At 38.2% G+C, this 18,496-nt stretch overlaps 1 protein-coding gene across 1 annotated transcript in view; it reads right to left on the bottom strand.

Moving 5' to 3' along the window:
* Positions 1-7,988: 7,988 nt before the first annotated feature.
* The window catches only part of LOC108699031, a 204,830-nt gene continuing 194,322 nt past the window's right edge, over positions 7,989-18,496 (bottom strand). Inside the window, exons 53-57 of the mRNA XM_041573941.1 lie at positions 17,437-17,523; positions 15,115-15,135; positions 13,217-13,300; positions 12,234-12,284; positions 7,989-8,386 (exon numbers count right to left, since the gene is read on the bottom strand). Coding sequence (XP_041429875.1) covers positions 8,286-8,386; positions 12,234-12,284; positions 13,217-13,300; positions 15,115-15,135; positions 17,437-17,523 — 344 coding nt within the window. The 3' untranslated portion in view covers positions 7,989-8,285. The remainder of the gene's footprint in view (positions 8,387-12,233; positions 12,285-13,216; positions 13,301-15,114; positions 15,136-17,436; positions 17,524-18,496) is intronic.

Genomic DNA, 18,496 nt, shown 5'->3' with positions numbered 1-18,496 from the left:
TCTGAAAAATCTGCCTGTGTGTGCTTGGAAGAGATAGTGTAGGGGGAGAGCTGTTAGTGATTTCAGGGACACCAGTCCCACTCCCCAACACTGCTAGACTAATAGCACTGGGCTCTTATAGTAGTAGTAGTAGTAGTAGTAGTAGTAGTAGTAAAACAACAAAAAAATAAATAAAAGCAGTCCTTACAAGGACTACTGTTATTGCAGCAGTCAGCAGATGAGATCTGAAGCAGGACAGCTGCCCACTGCAGCTACATACAGAGCACTGCAGTAGAAGGTAGATTACTAGCCAGCAAAGCTACCTAAGCTTAAATGTCCCTCAAACCCCTGCAGACTTCTGTCCCTACAATAACAGAGCAGTATCAAAACGATTACTAGCCAGCAAACTTTCAACTGTCCCTGAAATCACTAACAGGCAGCAGCTCTCTCCCTACACTATCTCTTCAGCACACACAGGCAGAGTGAAAAAACGCTGCAGGGCTTCGGTTTTTATAGGGAAGGGGAGTGGTCCAGGGGAGAGCTTCCTGATTGGCTGCCATGTACCTGCTGGTCTGGGGTGAGAGGGCAAAAAAAAGCGCCAACAATGGCGAACCCAAAATGGCGAACGTCGCGCGACGTTCGCGAACTTCCGGCGAGCGCGAACACCCGATGTTCGCGCGAACAAGTTCGCCGGCGAACAGTTCGCGACATCTCTACTAGAGAGCTGCTAAACAAAAATCTAAATAATTCAAAAAACCCAAAAAATTAAAACCAATTGCAACTAGTCTTAGAATATCAATAGCTACATCAAACTAAAAGCACATTTAAAGGTGAACCACCACTTTGAATACTACTTTATACCAAATCAGATTTTTATTAAATCAGCCTTTTGCTTAATAACATTATTAAGATTATTTTTTGTATTATTCGTTATATTTTTGTGTCAGCAGCTCATTTTGTTGCCAAATTGGATTAGATCTAATGTAAGTTGGTTTCCTGTATTCTGAAAAGTTCTGATGCATCAGATAAGCCACAGTTATTACTGTTAGTAAATGTTATGCTGTGGCTTTTAATGTTGCAACATATGGTACTAACGAATCAAGGGGTATAAGGAAACTCCTAAATGGAGAACAAAGAAGGAAGCAAGAAAGAAACTGCACTTTTTATTTTGATGCTTTATCTAAATATACATAGATATCTTTCAAGGGAGCACAAAACAGATAAAACAGAAATGAGGGCACTGTGTGTGTGTTTGGCTTTACATAATTCTTTATCTTACACAAGTTTAATATCTGCAGCTATAGACGACTTGTTCACTGAGATCTACACTGTCATTTACAAAGGCTGAGAAATACTCCAGCCCAAAGTAATATATGTCCCTGTACATGAATTTAATGCTCAGATATCCAGGCTCCCAAACCCCAGTATCAGTGTATAATAAATGTTTACCTTTTTCTGGCTTCCTACAATACTCATTTTTACGAGATTTGGCTTTTAAAGAAGAATTAAAGGTCCAAGCGATGGTGCGTGCGCAGTAGAGTGAAAATCTGGACTTGAACGAAAAAGTTGATTTTTTGACTCTACTGTGCTTGTGTCGGCCACAGGATTTTAAAGAATGGTAAAGGAAGGTAGAAGATCACTCACAAGTACAGTACAGTTTTCTGTTAACAGTTACACTGGCCCAGGGAAACAGTTAAGTGATTATAATCCATGGGGGGGTGCACTAACATTTGGCACCCCCCCCCCCATCGATTGGACCTTTCCTTCTTATTTAAATGAGAAGGAAACCTCCTTGGAGCAAAACCCCTCCCCCTCCCCTGTGTTGCCCCCCCTCCCTCCTCCCCCCTGGTCTACCTGTCCCCCTGGGCAAATGCCCCTAACTTGTTACTCACCCCATCTTCTCCCACGAGCATCTTCTTCCTGCTTTGACTGGTGTCTACTTACACATGCGCAGTAGGAACAGTTACCTGTACAGTTCTACTGCGCATGTGCCGAATGTCACAAAGTTTTCCGATTTCACTACGTGACATTCGGCGCATGCGCAGTAGATCCGTACCGGTAACTGTTCCTACTGCGCATGCTCCAGAAGACGCCGGTCAAAGCAGGAAGAAGACGCGTGTGAACTCCGTGGACTGGACCTGCGCAGAGGGGTGAGTAACAAGTTAGGGGCATTTTCCCAGGCGGACAGGTAGGCCAGGGGGGAGGAGGGAGGGGGGGCAACACAGGGGAGGGGTTTTGCGCCCAGGGGGTTTCCTTCTCCTTTAACAAAAGTCACAAGGGCTAATTAGGAAACTGATTTTAATGACATCATTTGGTTTGTAAGAGACAAGACTAACACATTACTTTCTATAAGCCGTCCCGAGTATAAGCCGAGGTACCTAATTTCACCTCCAAAAACTGGGAAAGCTTATTGACTCGAGTATAAGCCGAGTATAAGCCTAGGGTGAGAAATGCAGCAGCTTCTGGTAAGTTTCAATCAAAAAATTGAGGGTTTCTGCTCCCATTGGAGGTGCCGGCGTCTCGTTTTTGGACGCCGACGACCATTCTTTATGCCGGCGACTATTCTTGGAGACTATTCTCGGATGCCAGCGACTATTCTTGGAGACTATTCTTGGACGCCGGCGACTAATCTTGGACGCCCGCGACTATTCATGGACGCCGTCGACTATTCTTAGACGCCGGCAACCGTTTTTGCGCTTGACCCGAGTATAAGCCGAGGTAGAGTTTTTCAGCATATTTTGGGGGCTGAAAAACTCGGCTTATACTCGAGGATATACGGTACAAATAATAGTAGTGGCTACAGGACAATGAATTTAAGACAGAGCTGTTCAGAGAGAGTGACACTGGATTACACTGGGCAATGGGGATCACTATCCAAATCACACCGGGATTTACTTGCAGCTCATATCTTGTGTTGACAGTTCAGCGGGGAAGCTGACATTTGAAATTGACACAAGTCTTACATGGATTGTAACGTTTCACTGCAAGGCCTGCAAGTTGCTAGTCTGATGTCATTCTTTTTGAGCACTTTACAATTTGTCCAGTGAGCTGCAGTAGCTGTGTATATTGATACAAAGGAAACTTGTTATATCACTTTTACTCACAAGCATAGTGCAAAGAACTACGTATGGAAAATGTAAGCTTGAGTAGTAATGATCCATGCTGGGAGAAGGATTACAATATGAGTGATAACGGCACTGAAATACACTTACATAGCATAAGAGATTTGCAGATTCTTCAGGCAATTACTCATATATGTCTCTTTCCAATGGAAACTTATAATCTAATTTCAGTACCAGGCAGGCAGGTTTATTATAACACAATTATATTATAAATACAGAAAAACAAGTAAATGGGTTCACATGGGTAGTTCATCATCTTGTTCTAGATTGAAGGGGTCATTATTTACACAATTGCAGCTGCACTCCCACACAGTGGCGTAACTTCAGATGCCAGGGCCCCCCTGAAAAATTTTGTTCAGGTCCCCTCTGCCCAAAGCAGTGGGAGAATTCCATGTATAACATCCCCACAACTCATAGAAGGATGGCACAGTAGCAATTCCATGTATAAATACCCCAGTACTATAGAAGGATGGCACAGTGTCAATTTCACATATAAATACCCCAGAACTATAGAAGGATGGCACTGTGGCTCTTGTGGCTCTTGTTCCTGTCACCCTCTCCTTGCTCTACCCCATGCAGCCTGAAGATGTGATCAGTGCCAGACCTGCATCATCAATCACTGTGTGAGCTGTTAAAAAAAAAACGGGCCAACCAGAGAACCTGATCTCAAGGCCTATCATTTACTAATGAAAGCCCAACAGGGAAAATCAAGGAAATTCATATAATAGTGAACATTTTTATTTGTATGAAAATAGAATAGACATATTAAATTAGATAACTGGTAGATATGAGTATAACACTTACTAGTAAAAATCCAAGTCCCACTGCATTATCCTGGATATTGCAACTTTTTTTTTTGGTGCCCTGAAAAATCTAAAATGGGGATTCTACTGTATACAGTATGTATGATACATACACACTTCATACACATCAGTACTCCATCAGCTCTATAAATTGCATTTCATTTAATCAATTTGTAATTTGACTAAAAAACTATTTGATTTAATAAATTTCAATTAATAAAGTAATAATTCATTTGGGGAACATTTTATTAATTTTTTTGTTTATAGCAACTTTTAATTAATTTATTGTAAGCATCCCCACCCCAGTAAAATAATTCATAGCTAGCTCAATCGCAAGTACACAGACGGAGAGCTGGAGCAGATTATGAGATACAGTATCTAGAATGATTTGTCTAAACTGGAAAACTGGGCAGCAAACTGGAAAATGAGGTTCAATGTTGATAAATGCAGGTTATGCACTTTGGCAAAAATAATATAAATGCAAGTTATACACTAAATGGCAGTGTGTTGGGCGTTTCCTTAAATGAGAAGGATCTAGGGGTCTTTGTAGATAACACGTTGTCTAATTCTGGGGCATAGTCATTCTGTGGCTACTAAAGCAAATAAAGTTCTGTCTTGCATAAAAAGGGCATTAACTCAAGGGATGAAAACATAATTATGCCTCTTTATAGGTCCCTGGTGAGGCCTCATCTGGAGTATGCAGTGCAGTTTTGGACTCCAGTCCTTAAGAGGGATATAAATGAGCTGGAGAGAGTGCAGAGACTAAGTGCAACTAAATTGGTTAGAGGGACGGAAACTTAAATTATGAGGGTAGACTGTCAAGGTTGGGGTTGTTTTCTCTGGAAAAAAGGCGCTTGTGAGGGGACATGATTACACTTTACAAGTACATTAGAGGACATTATAGACAAATAGCAGGGGACCTTTTTACCCATAAAGTGGATCACCGTACCAGAGGCCATCCCTTTAGACTAGAAGAAAAGAACTTTCATTTGAAGCAACGTAGGGGGTTCTTCACAGTCAGGACAGTGAGGTTGTGGAATGCACTGCCGGGTGATGTTGTGATGCTGATTCAGTTAATGACTTTAAGAATGGCTTGGATGATTTCTTGGACAGACATAATATTGTGATACTAAACTCTATAGTTAGTATAGGTATGGGTATATAGGATTTAATTAAAAGTAGGGAGGGGTGTGTGTATGGATGCTGGGTTTTTATTTGGAGGGGTTGAACTTGATGGACTTTGTCTTTTTCAACCCAATTTAACTATGTAACTATGTAACTATGTAAGACTATGTAAAAGGGTGGCAGAGCATGGAGAGGAGGGGAAAGTTATTGCAGCAATATTTAAAAATATATGAGACAGCAAACTAAAGGGTCAAACAGACATTAAGGGGCAAATTCATCATGGGTCGATATTCGACTGGGAATTAAAATCCTTCGACTTCGAATATCGTCAGATTGCCATAGCCCGTTGCTGTAAATAATACTTGTTATTTTACAAGAAGTAGTTATGTGTAAGAAGAAATTCTATAGCTTCTAGTAAAAAAGACTGTAAGCATGGAAGGTAGGTACTATATAGTTCCTGAGATGATATTTAATGGCACTAAGGCCAATGTTGTGGGAGATACAGGTGTATAAAGACACTACATCTGAAAATGTACAAATAAAATGACTCTTTCAAGTAAGTATAGACAATAATCCCATGACATGTTGACTACAGTATCTCTAATATAGCTGTGCAGCCGTAAAACCAAGGGGTTGTAAGTATGTGTCCACTAATTGTGCCAGTGGTTCTCCCAAAGATCCTATTCCAAATATGATTGGTCTACCCACTGGGGGGCATGTTTCCTTGTGTACCTTTGGCAAATGGTAAAAATATCACTGGATCACTGGATATTGCACTTTGAGAAAATGATGAGCTTGTTTTGCCCTATCTACCAAGTCATATCTGATTTTTTTGGACATTTGTGGTGGGCTTAGAGTGGAGAAAAGTGTATGAGTCTACTGATAATTGCCGTATGGCTTCTTGATTGTAGTCCTCATAGTTGAGGACAACCACCATTCCTCCCTTATCTGTAGAACGGATGACAGTAGATGGATCATTCTCCAAAGTTTTTAGTATCTCATTGGTTCCTGTTGTGGCCATTGTAAATAGGCACAGCACTTGCATCCAAAACATCAGCTGCAAACGTTACTCACAGCCCGAACACCAGAAATGATGCCGAATGTATATCCACATAAATACATCTGGCAATGAAATTCATACATGTAATTTTTGAGAATCAGGTGCAACTGGGTAAGACACAAAGTCACTTTGTGACTGCAATAACACTTTAATTCTGGGGTGAAATTATGCATTGTGAGGGAAAAACCCATGGAACAGCACACAAAACTTTGCGCAATGTGCTTAAATAATCCCTTATCACTCGAGTGGCCAATGGGTGTACAGAACATGTCAGGCTGTTTATGTTTGACCACAATGTAAAATAAACTCAGTAAATGCTCTACGATGTAGTGGAATTGCTGAATGTTTGTTATGTTTGTTCATGTTATAATAAATGGAACACAGCAATGCACCACTATTTCACATATACAGTTTTTTTTAAATAATTTTCTAGGCTTTCTATGATTTCATATATTTTGGATGTTCTTGAGCTTGAATGATGGTGCAGTAGTGGGAAGCAATACAGGAGCTCCACTGAAATCAGCAGGTTCAAAGCAACAATAAATTACTGATCATGTAACTCATAGCATATAGTTAGAAACATGTTTATGCAGTATTTATAGAAATGTATGGGGACAAATTTTAAATTTGAGATGGTGAGTTTTTCATTGAAGGAACCAGCATTGCAGAAATGGAAACCTGACAGCATTTGTGGGGCGTAACCCATACATGTGCACAAGAGTATTTTCAGGCTAAAAACTAACAGTACTGGTAATGTCAGATGGTTCCAAGTGAAGTTAATAAATGATAGAAGAGGCAGTTCCAAGCACTTCTGCTCAGTTATTTGGCATCCCAGGAATATTTTTCGTGTTTGTGTTACTGCCTAACTCTTTTTACATCTGAATGTGGCTCATGGGTAAAAAAGGTTGGGAACCTCAGAACTAAACTATGTGTTTTGTACCAACATCTGTGTGCACTGCTTGGAGAAAATGCTATGTTGAATAAAAACTGATGATAAATAATAGAGAAGTTAAGATGAGTTAATAGTGCTTATTGCACACATCACATTGTTCTTTTCAAAAGGGAATAAGGGTATTGGAGTATGAGACAAATTCATGAGACATTTCATGAACAGCACTTTATTTGCCTGCAATTCTCTACTTTCCAGCACATAATCAGATATACAGTACACAAGGAATATTCCACTGCTGGACACAAATAATGCAAATGCAATTATATTTACAATTATCTTTGAGTAGTGATGGACGAATTTATTCGACAGGCGCGAATTCGCGGCAAATTTGCGCCATTCGCCACCAGCGAATAAATCTGCAAAATGCCCGCGAAAATTTGCGGCAAAAATTTGCCGGTGTCAAAAAAATTTTATCGAAAAAGTGGAAGCCGGCTTCAAAAAAGGGCGCCGGCGTCACAAACGGGTGCCGGCGTCAAAAAAACAAGACGCCGGCGCCGTTTCGCAGATTTTTCGCCCTTTCGCGAAGCAAAACGGCGCAAATTCGCCCATCACTATCTTTGAGGGAGTTATTTATTAAACCTCAAATTTCAGATCAAGCTTTTTTTGGGAAAAACTAAAATTTTTGTGGAAAAAATGTATTATATTATACCCTGATGCTGCAAAAAGCCCAAATTCGAAAATCTGCCATCTCGGACCTGTCGAGGTCCTGTATAAGTCAATGGGAGAGGCACCAATCCCAGTTTGAAGTTATCGTGGTCTATGCTGGATTTAGCCCAAAAATACACCTTTTTTTGGGTTTTCGGGGAAATCGAGCTTCTTGGGAGAAAAGTCAGAAAAAATTGTACAATTCAGGCTTTGGCTCGATTTTTTTCGAGTTTTTGACTGATCTGATTAAATTGAGTTCATGTATTAATATAAAAGGCAAAATCAGGCATGGGAGTTTGATCAAGCTTTTTTTTATTGGAAGATAAATTCGGATTTTAGTAAATAACCCCCTAAAACTATAGAAGCATTTTAATCAATGATTAGTATATTCAAAAGTTGCTTAGAATTAAATATTCTTTCATTATATAATAAAAAATGTGGTAAATCCCACTTTAATTGTACCAGGCACTTATGTAATCTAAAAAATAAATGAGATTTGATAGAGAAATTATAGTAAGAAATTATAGTAAGTAGAACATTCTACTTGGAATAACCAGAACTATTGATGATACAGTTGTTGGCTTCTTGATGATTGGCTTCTAGTCACCCAAGTCTGTGTCATCATAATCACAGTTGACAGATATTGAAGGAGGATGGTGCAGTCCATTTGCTGTATTCTCTGCGACTGGAGACTGGATTTCTAATATAAAACATAACAGTTTTACACCAATAGATAAAACATGTAACAAATGCATTACAGATATGGGACCTGTTATCCAGAATGCCCAGGACCTTAGGTTTTCTAGATAAGGGATCTCTCTGTAATTTGGATCTCCATATTTTTGTCTACTAAAAATTATGTAAGCATTAAATAAACTAAATAGGATTGTTTTGGCGCCATTGAGGATTCGTTATATCTTAGTTGGGACCAAGTACAAGCTACTGTTTTATTACAAGGGAAAAAGAAATCATTTTTTAAAATGGATATTCTTCCACTAAAATATTTCCAAATAATGGGTACACATTTACATGTACATATTTACTATTCTAAATAATTAACTATTATGTAATTACTAATTGAATTTTGTTTTATTGTACCTTTTTAAATAACCCAACTCACTGCATGTAACTATTTAAAGGGGACGTGTCAGTCTAAAAAATAATTCCAAATTCTTATCTATTGTGTTTCTAAACAAAATAAACTTTATTTACGCTATATAAATATTTTAAACCGTTTTTGCAGTCAGCCTTTGAATCCACCACCACAGCAAGCAGGCAGCAGCCATTTTGTGGACACTTAAGACAAGCAATGTAATGCCTCAAAATCTTGTTTATGCACCAGAATGGGGACCTGATGCCCAAGCCTTGGCTACACAATTATAGACTGTGAACAGGGAGGGGGAATGTGAGGAGAGCAGCAACATGTAGCAAATGCAGAATGGAAAGTGAAAGTAATTGCTTGCCTAAGGCCTAAGCCATAGAGGCGGGGCAGGCAATATACGATTGACAGCTGAAATCTTTAAATGCATTTATAACAAGTATGGATATTTTAATGAAAAAAATAATTTGGGTTTCATGTCTAATTTGGAAAGGACTTTTATTATACAGCTTTTTATGTCTGGGTGACAGGTCTGCTTTAAATGGTGTTGATCTTAAATCTACCAAATTATCACTAAACCACTATAGTGCTGGAACTGTAGATCTTCCATTTCTGCCTTTCACTTTCATGTCTTTAAAAAATCATAAGTGAGAACACACAATTAGCGAGCACTCACCGACACCTGCTCCACGGGTCCAGACTACACCTGTGCTGCCACGTACTCACGCCTCCGACCTTGGGCGGACTTGGTACAGATATACAACAGTTTGTACGGAGCACACGATGTGTTGAATAAAATCTTCATTTATTGAGTATAATTAAAAGCATAAATTCATCTCATATATGTGACTTGTATCCCACGCTTGTCTCGCCACTTCCTCAAAAGCATAAGATATCCAAACCCCCCTTCCCAGTTAATATAGTCACCTATCACCCATAATGTAGAAAACACGCCAGCGTTTTTTGGGACTTAGAAAAAATTTTGACTTTTTTTGAAGCAATCCCTATCTACTCTATTGCGCTTCGCCTGGTCTGAGGTGGCGAAGGAAGTCTAACGTAAAAGGTAGCGTTCAGTACACTGCGCGCGTTAGTGAATTTGCGTAGTTACGTCGCTAGCAAAAATTCGCCAGGCGTAAGGGTGCGATGTAACACTAGCGAAACTACGCCAGCATTCGTTAGTGAATTTGCGCAGTAACGAAAACGCTAGCGAATTAACGCTAGCGTTCGTCGCTTCGTCGCTTACTGAATTTGCCCCTTAGCGTCTTATAATAAAATATGTTGCTTGTTTAATATCTCATGTGTTTTTAATTAGTTAAATTGATGTTTAAATGTAATAAAGGGATTTGGTCAAGTCTATGTGTTGTATCTCAACATTAAAAAAACCTGCAATGTGGAAACAATATATAGAATTATACAGTAAACCATGTTATACATCAACACATAAGCTTAAAAAATGCACCAATTGCAATATCAAGTAATCTCCCATTCTCTATTGAGTCCCCCATAATTCTCAGTGGTTTTTAGTTGGTAGATCCAGAAAGCTTCTAGCCTGCAAAGTTTTAGATCCAAATCTCCTTTCCTCGCATCTCTTGGTGGCTTGTCTATAATTTGGAAACTTATACAGACTTCACCCTGATGCTTTTCCACCAGATGTTTAGCTATAGTTGACTTCAGAACTATACGATCCACAGCCCACATATGTTCCAAAATGCTGGGAACTAGCCATCCTAATTGTTTTGCCCACATACTGGGCCCCACATCCACAGGTTGCTAGAAATATAACCCCTTTGGACATACAGTTAAAATACTGCTTGATATTAAAGGTGGCCCCTGTTACTGACCTTTGAAACATTTTAGAGACCTTAACCAATGAACAAGTCTTAGATCTGGTTCGTCCACATCTATAGGAGCCCTTATATTTCAACCAAGCACTAGTACCACTCTGCTCCTTAGTAGTATACAAACTCCTCGAGATATGTGCTGCCACGTTCTTACCTCTTTTATATACAAATGAGGGTGTTTTATCCAGGATCTTCCCAAGAACAGGGTCCTGTAGAAGTGCTCCCCCTACTTCTTGATACTCCTTCTAATAAGATGGGCATAATGATTATGGGTTGTACAAAAACGAACCTCCGGCTGTCTCTTTTTAGCTGTTCTGGAGAGTTCATCCTGATTGGAATCAGCCCTATAGTTCAATAATGTCTCACGATCCGCCTTAACTGCTTTATTGTATGCTGTTTTTATATCTTGAAAACTGTATCCCCTATCAGCGAAGCGATCCCACACATAGACTTGACCAAACCCCTTTATTACATTTAAACGACAATTTAACTAATTAAAAACGCATCAGATGTTAAACATGCAACATATTATTGTTGTATAAGCCTCCTATGGGGGTTAAATGGTTAATGGTTTTATTGGGTGGGGTTAATTTGGCTATATTAACTGGGAAGGGGGGTTTGGATATCTTATGCTTTTGAGGAAGTGGCGAGACAAGCGTGGGATACAAGTCACATATATGAGATGAATTTATGCTTTTAATTATACTCAATAAATGTAGATTTTATTCAACACATTGTGTGCTCCGTACAAACTGTTGTATACTTTCATGTCTTTGCCACCCCACATGTTAAAAGAGTGTTGGAGGCAGGATCATAAAATGCTGGTGCTCAAACCCCCATATGATATAAAAGGCACAATGTTTGCCCAGGCACAGTGACTCATAACAACCAATAAGATGTTTGAGTTTAAATGGAAGACCAGTAAATGCTACAGTTATGCTGATTTGGTTTTTATAGGAGATTAAACTTTTAGCAAACTTTGCACCATTTTTTATATAACCCCTTAGTATTTAATAGTATTTACTAGGAATATATTCAGATCAATTCTAAAAGTTGGTGCAGTGTAACTTAAAGATGGATCCTGTGGAACCCACCAAGTTTTTAAAATCAGGTTCTGTCCTAAAAATGCACTTCTCTTTTCTCTGTCCTAAAAACCAACAGTGAAAAACTGAGGCACTATAATTATATTTTTTGTTCTGAATAATACAGAATATTGTGGTTTAGCTTTGAATGAAACATCCATGCAAAGAACATATTTTAGTGCAGATTCACAGAGAACATCTTGGTCGGTTATAGCAGAGGCAGACCTGGAGTAGTTCTGACCAATCAGTCTTCGAGCTGATCAGAGAGAGAGAAGTGAGAACTGGACCCTTACCCAGGTCTGACTGTGGCTTTAAGGTGGCCACACAAGGACAGATCTATCCAAGATGGAGAAACTTTTATGTGGAATAGAATGGCGATACACTTTCATGTAGAACTGATCAGCTTATGGTCTGACCAAAGCAATTAGTCCCCAAACAGCAATTTGTTCCTATATAAAGAATCATCTAGCTAGGTTAGATGTCCCAAGTGTAATATTGTTATAAATAAATAAATAACCCCCATACCTGCATCATCATATCCATAGTCTGACTGCAGGTTCTGTGGAAGGTTTCCATCTGTAAAAAACATGTCATTTGAGTTTAATGTAAGAGGAACAAAAAGATTTTATACCAGACTAATACTTCAAATAATTACAGCAGCCTCTGTGGAGAACTGACCATTAAACATGTGTTGAGGGAAACCACCATACAAACATCCAGCAGCTTCTTTTTATAAATAATAAGGCGAGAGTGACAAACTGCAGATGTCCCTGCTCTGTAACCCTTGCCAACCTCAATGGACAAGTATAAACCATTAACAAATATCCACCATGTAGTTGTTGGGTAATTGTCATTTCTCCAGCATAAGCTGTCATCATGTTTGCTTATTCTATTGCTCCTTTTGGTGAACTCCCTCTGCTGGATGTTTGCTATAATTACGCAAGGCCATTACAAGTATCTATTCTGCACCTCCATAAGGCTAATAACAGGAGGGCATTTGAAGTAATCAGGCTACCATACTCCTAACATGTGACCAACACAGTGCCTTATGGGAGCTAAGACTCCATTTTGTAGCCCATGCTGTGGAAGGAGCACACAGTCAATCTTCTTCTCTTATGGTAGCATGGCTGGTAAGCTTATGGACTTAAATCTTCACTAAACTATCACTAAAGCTGCCAGCAGCTCAGAGACATTGTTTATGCATATTTCTGCCAGCATATAAGTTCATGTTATAGTTGCTTATATGTTATATGTACCTGCATATGTTTCTCTGCAGTATTATTCCTTGTATTCATTGTCACTGTATTACAGTTTCACCTCTACTCTATTCCACTTGCCTATCCAGTAAAATCTACAGACTCCACGCTCAGTCTCTTTATTGGAGTGTGGGGAGGTTTAGTGCATGTCGAACTACACACTGCTCCAGGGTAATACGTAGGGAGGACATGTTACTAAAATGTAACCTGGGGTTTCTACTGTAAATAACCTCTGTATAAATTGTACTGTACCATCAGACATGAATGGAATGTCATCCATTTCTGGATCTGCATTATCATCATAGTCTTCTGCTGTAAGCCGTTCATTCAATGATCCTGAAAAAGAGAATAAAACAAAGAATCATTAGTCATCTTTTATAGACTTTGCTCTCACAATTCAGCTTTTGACAGTTAGGGGCAGATTTATCAAGGGTCGAAGTGAATTCGAGGGAATTTTTGAAGTAAAAAAAATTTGAAATTCAAAGTAATTTTTTGGATACTTCGACCATCGAATTGGATACTACGACTTCGACTTTGATTCGAAGTAAAATAGTTCAAATATTCGACCATCGAAGTACTGTCTCTTTAAAAAAAACTTTGAATTCAATACTTCGCCAAATTAAACCTGCCGAAGTGCTATGTTAGCCTATGGGGACCTTCTAGAGCAGTTTTCTAAGTTTTTTGAAGTCGAAGAAAAATCGTTCATTCGATCGCTGAAATCCTTCAAATCGTTCAATTCAAAGGATTTAATCATTCGATGGAACGATTTCACTTCGATCGCAGAATACCCAAATTCGATGAAAATAGTTCGAATTCAAAGTATTTCAAAGTATTTTTTATTCGACCCTTGATAAATCTGCCCCGTATTGTGGAGGGTGTTTTTCAGCAGTTTCATTAGTAAGAGATTGAGGAGAGTAGTTTTAAAGAGTGACATAAGTGCCATAACTGATCAAAAAGTCATGTTAGTCATAAGTCTTGAGGTCACCATTAGATATATGTATATAGTGCATCTTCTCTGCTTCTATCAAACTGTCACAAATTACCACTGTATAGTAATTGGGAACCACTTGACGAGTACTGGTGCTTTTTAACTAAAAAATAAGCACTATGAGTGTTTTCAGACAGAAAAGCAACGCTACTGGTAACATCTATATGGGTTATGTAATAGAAGTTGCCCAGCTGCAGTAACCCATAGCAACCAATGAGCATGCAGCATTTACTGGTCACCTTTTTAAAAGCAGACATTGTATTGGTTGCCATAAGTTACTGTTCCTGGACAAACGTAGTACCTTTAATTGCATATGGGAGTAGGGGCAGTATCTGCACTTGAGCTCTGGCTGCCATACACTGGAGATACTGTTGCACTATTCTACATATGGTACATATCTCAAACTATATATTTCAGTGGGAATAAGCTTGTTGCGGTGTTAATGCTTTAATTAAGATGACTTAATTGTTATGGAAGACTCTACTTTCCAGCAACAAATCTCCTTGTGTGACATTACCCTAAAGTAAATGCATTTGGTGGCACTAGTGCTTCCACTCCTTGTGCTTGTATTGAGCCAAGCCCCATTGTCCTGCTTCTGCTGCTGATTGGGTCAAATGCACCTACTGACAACATGGAACCATGGAGCTACCATCACTCTAAATATGGAGGTAATTCCAGGGTTCCCACAGTGGGTTGTTTCATGAAGTGCAAAACATTTGTACCAAAAGAATCATGCACTAACATCACAATGGAATTGGCAGCACTATATTAGTGCCAACTTGTGTCCAATTTGTTACCACATTCACATACAATTGCACCTGTTCTGATACAACCTCCTGCATGGCTAGAATGATGGCAACATTTTACATTGGGCTAAAAGCATGGCTATTTGCTTCTGAAATATAACAATGCACAGTATGTTCATAAATGACCTCTAATGAATATATTTAAGCCCTAGTTATAGTTCCCCTTACAATAAATAATTATAATATAACTGGGAATTTAATGTGGAAGTTATATATCAGGTTTATAGTTCCTTCAAAGCAGTAATGAAAAAAGCTGCTACTAGAATGTTGAGATTCACATTTTTATTAAATAACATATTTAAAATAATAAATTTGTTGTTATTACTTTTTAAAGAATAAAATCTAAAACCACATACCTGCATCATCATATCCATATTCTAGTGTTCCATAGTTCATTGAATAAAGAAAAAAGAAAATGAAACATATAAATGTTTTATGGTCTAGCTTAAACTATATGTCTAATGGCTAACTTGACAACTGTTAATAAAGCACAAAAAAAACGAGAAAAAAAAGCGCTGCCTTTGTAGAAAAAACTGAAAATAGTGGTCACCCAGACCACCTCTTAAAGGGATACTGGCATCACACAATTAGATTTTACACAAGCACTTTTAAAATAAACATTTTGAGTAGCCTTATATCATGGCACTCCAACTTGAAAATACCCCTTTTCCAAAAAGACCTAAGGTCTTAAAAATGTCAAATGGAAGATGCCATAATTTATATTTGAGATGCCTCACCCAAGTCTCCTAATCTCTTCCCTTTTAATTCTTAAAATAGTCATTTTCAAACAACAGTAATAGTCACTGATCCTGTTTTGTTTTATGATTCTGATCTCTATAGCTAGAAAACCTGCCATAATAAAGCTTCAACTGAGGAGTGTAGCATGGGGGCAGGAGACTGGACTTGGGCTCGGAAGGTGCAGGCTAGACAAAAAGGTTTTTTGCTGGGGAATGCAGGTTAGGAGGGGGTTAATGAGGACACACAAATCACAGCAAGAAGGGAGTTGGGCTTGGTCAGGCTTAAGTCAGGAGGAAGGTTTGGAGATGGAGAGATGCAGGAAATAAGAAGGCAGTCACCAGTAAAGGTGGGCTTCTTCCTATTCAGGTGGGATTTTAAGCAGCACTGTGCCCACTCACTACACACTGTTTTCATGCAAATTAAAACTTTTTTAATTTCCAACAATAGTATCCTTTTAATTAGTATATTTTAGCAGACACCATACTTGCAGTGAAAAAAAACTCTTTCACAATTACGTTGTAAATTCAATTGGGCAGGCAGTTTCCTCCTCTTAATTTTAGTACTTCAGCACTTCATCTTGAATGTAAATGTATAACTTTGTTTATATTTGGTTATTTTATTGTTCTCTATCTGATCTATAATGCATTGTTTTAATGTACAGTGATGTGCATACAAGTAGCTCATTATAAATAATATATATAATCTCCATGGGGTAAGGACCATCTTGTGTATATTGCCTCTTAACATGCACCACTTTGAATGAGATCTACAAAAAATCTAATTTAATGGCTTTTTTGTTGAATTGATCATGAAAAATTACCACAGTTAAACTTCAATGATTTTTATAGATTTCTAGTATGTTTATGGAAAGACTGTAATCAATTTGTGGATTAAAAAAAACATCACAAAGCAAATTTCATTGTTTCATTGATTTTTAAATTTCAAAATTGTAAAAAGACTCAAATTAAAAATAGCATGTTTTTGTTCTTTTCACCACCTGCAGCCGTTGCAATGCTGTCTCCCTATGTAAAAATATTAGGCACTGCACATACAGAATAAAGATAAAGATATGCATGTGTAGGGATGTGAAAATTTAGACACCCTCATATATTATTGACAGGCACATTTCTAGTAAAATGTACGCCTAAATGGGTCCTAATAGGGACCCTGTGTCTTAGCTTTGCTTATGTAACCCCTGTAGTTCTCACAGTGTACACTAGATGGCACTGTGGCATAGTATAAAGGTCCTGGAAACCATGCAGTCTGGGTCCATTACTTTAGCCCAACCAAGCAGGCTGGAAGGGAATGGGTAGTGGATCCTAGGCGCAATGGCCCTAGTAAAGGGATAGCATACTCTTTTATACATCACTCTAGGAGTGATGGACAGGTTATGTAGTTGAGCAGCTCAAGGTTCCGACAAGGATATTAGAGGGATTAAGATCCCTGGGTATTAATAACCCAGAGAAGGGACTAAGTGTTGAGACTACGGATGCTAGGAATTACCATAGATTCCACTTAAGGTGATGCTGAAAACTGGGCAATACCTACTCTCAAGCAGAATAACCCTCTGCTGATGTGTCCCTGGCCTGAAGGGATCCAGCCTATAATGGTACTGTGAGTATATGCTGCCTTTATGCTATCTGTTCTTCATGCTCCATTGTGGATATGTACTACTGTAAATAAATACTGTTCTTGGTTAAGCATAAAGGAACCTCTGGCGCCCAATTATTGTGCATTAGCACACGGTTACAGTTACACTAGACCCTGCCTCCACCCCGCTGTGAGGGCTTACCCCTGAATAAAGTGAGTCTTATATGTGGTGCCACACCACATAAAAAGTAGCTCCAATTGACTACAGTAGTGTCAATATATTATAGCGCTACACATGCATTCTATTTTAATATAAGAAATTGAAGGAAAGGTAATTGAATCATCCTCACCTTGGCTTCCAGGAACCAATGCCCCTTTGTTCTCCTCATTCTCTTCTATGTCATCATAGTCATTTAACTGTTTGTCAGTTGATGCTTCTAAAAAGACAATGTGGGAATCAACACATTTGTTTAATAGGCAACTTCCCAAGTCTCTACTTAATTATCATAAATATTGTATCTGTACTTTAGTTTTTAAACTCCCATTTGCATCACATTGACATTAACATTGTAATATTGAACCAGTGTTGTAGAAGACCATTGATGGAGATTGCTCAGAGTAGAGGTGGGCATTATACCTACTGTATTTTTGCTGATGATACTAAATTGTGCAGAATTTTAAGTTCCATGCAGAATGCTACCAGAAAAATTACCAAAATGGAAAATTTGGCAGCAAAAAATGAGTTTCAGTGGTGATATGTGCAAGGTTTTGCACTTTGCCAGATATATATTCTAAATGCAAGTTATACACTAAGGGGCTGATTTGCTAACAATTGAATTTTGTTGACCTCTAAAAATTTGTGGATTTTCTATTTTTAAAAGGCTCCAGAAATTCACAATTTATTAGTATAAAAACCATGAAAACCTCTAATAAAAAACTTCACCAGGTAACAGTTTTCAAGGTTCTATAAAAGTCAGAAGTGGTTGTGCTGATCCTATTGGACCATTTTAAATAAATTCCAACTTTTAGAGGTTTTTGGATTTTTTTCCTCTAGGACTTGTCCAAAAAACTTACATTCTTAGAGGTTTTAGAGGTATTCGTATTTTTTTCCATTCATACTTTTTTATTCTGAAGTTTTAATAAATGCTATTATATTCGTAGTTTTTAGAGTTTGTGAGTTTAGTCGTAGTTTCAAAAACCCCTCAATATTATTTGCTTATTCATTCAGCCTTTATTCATGCATTTGTTAAACAGTTGTTAAACCATATGATATTACCTTGAGATATTTTTATTAATATGTGAATGAATCACTGATAAAACATGAGGAATGTGGTCAGAACAGTGGGTTCCTTAGCAAAGAAGTTATATTTTATCCACTTCCCTCCCTGGTATTTTAGGGATATTTAAGTG

Source organism: Xenopus laevis, chromosome 8L (genome assembly GCF_017654675.1).
Source record: "Xenopus laevis strain J_2021 chromosome 8L, Xenopus_laevis_v10.1, whole genome shotgun sequence".
NCBI classification, from domain to species: Eukaryota; Metazoa; Chordata; class Amphibia; order Anura; family Pipidae; genus Xenopus; species Xenopus laevis.
The sequence above is the reverse complement of the archived record's forward strand: the minus strand, read 5'-3'. Positions and strand labels throughout refer to the sequence as shown.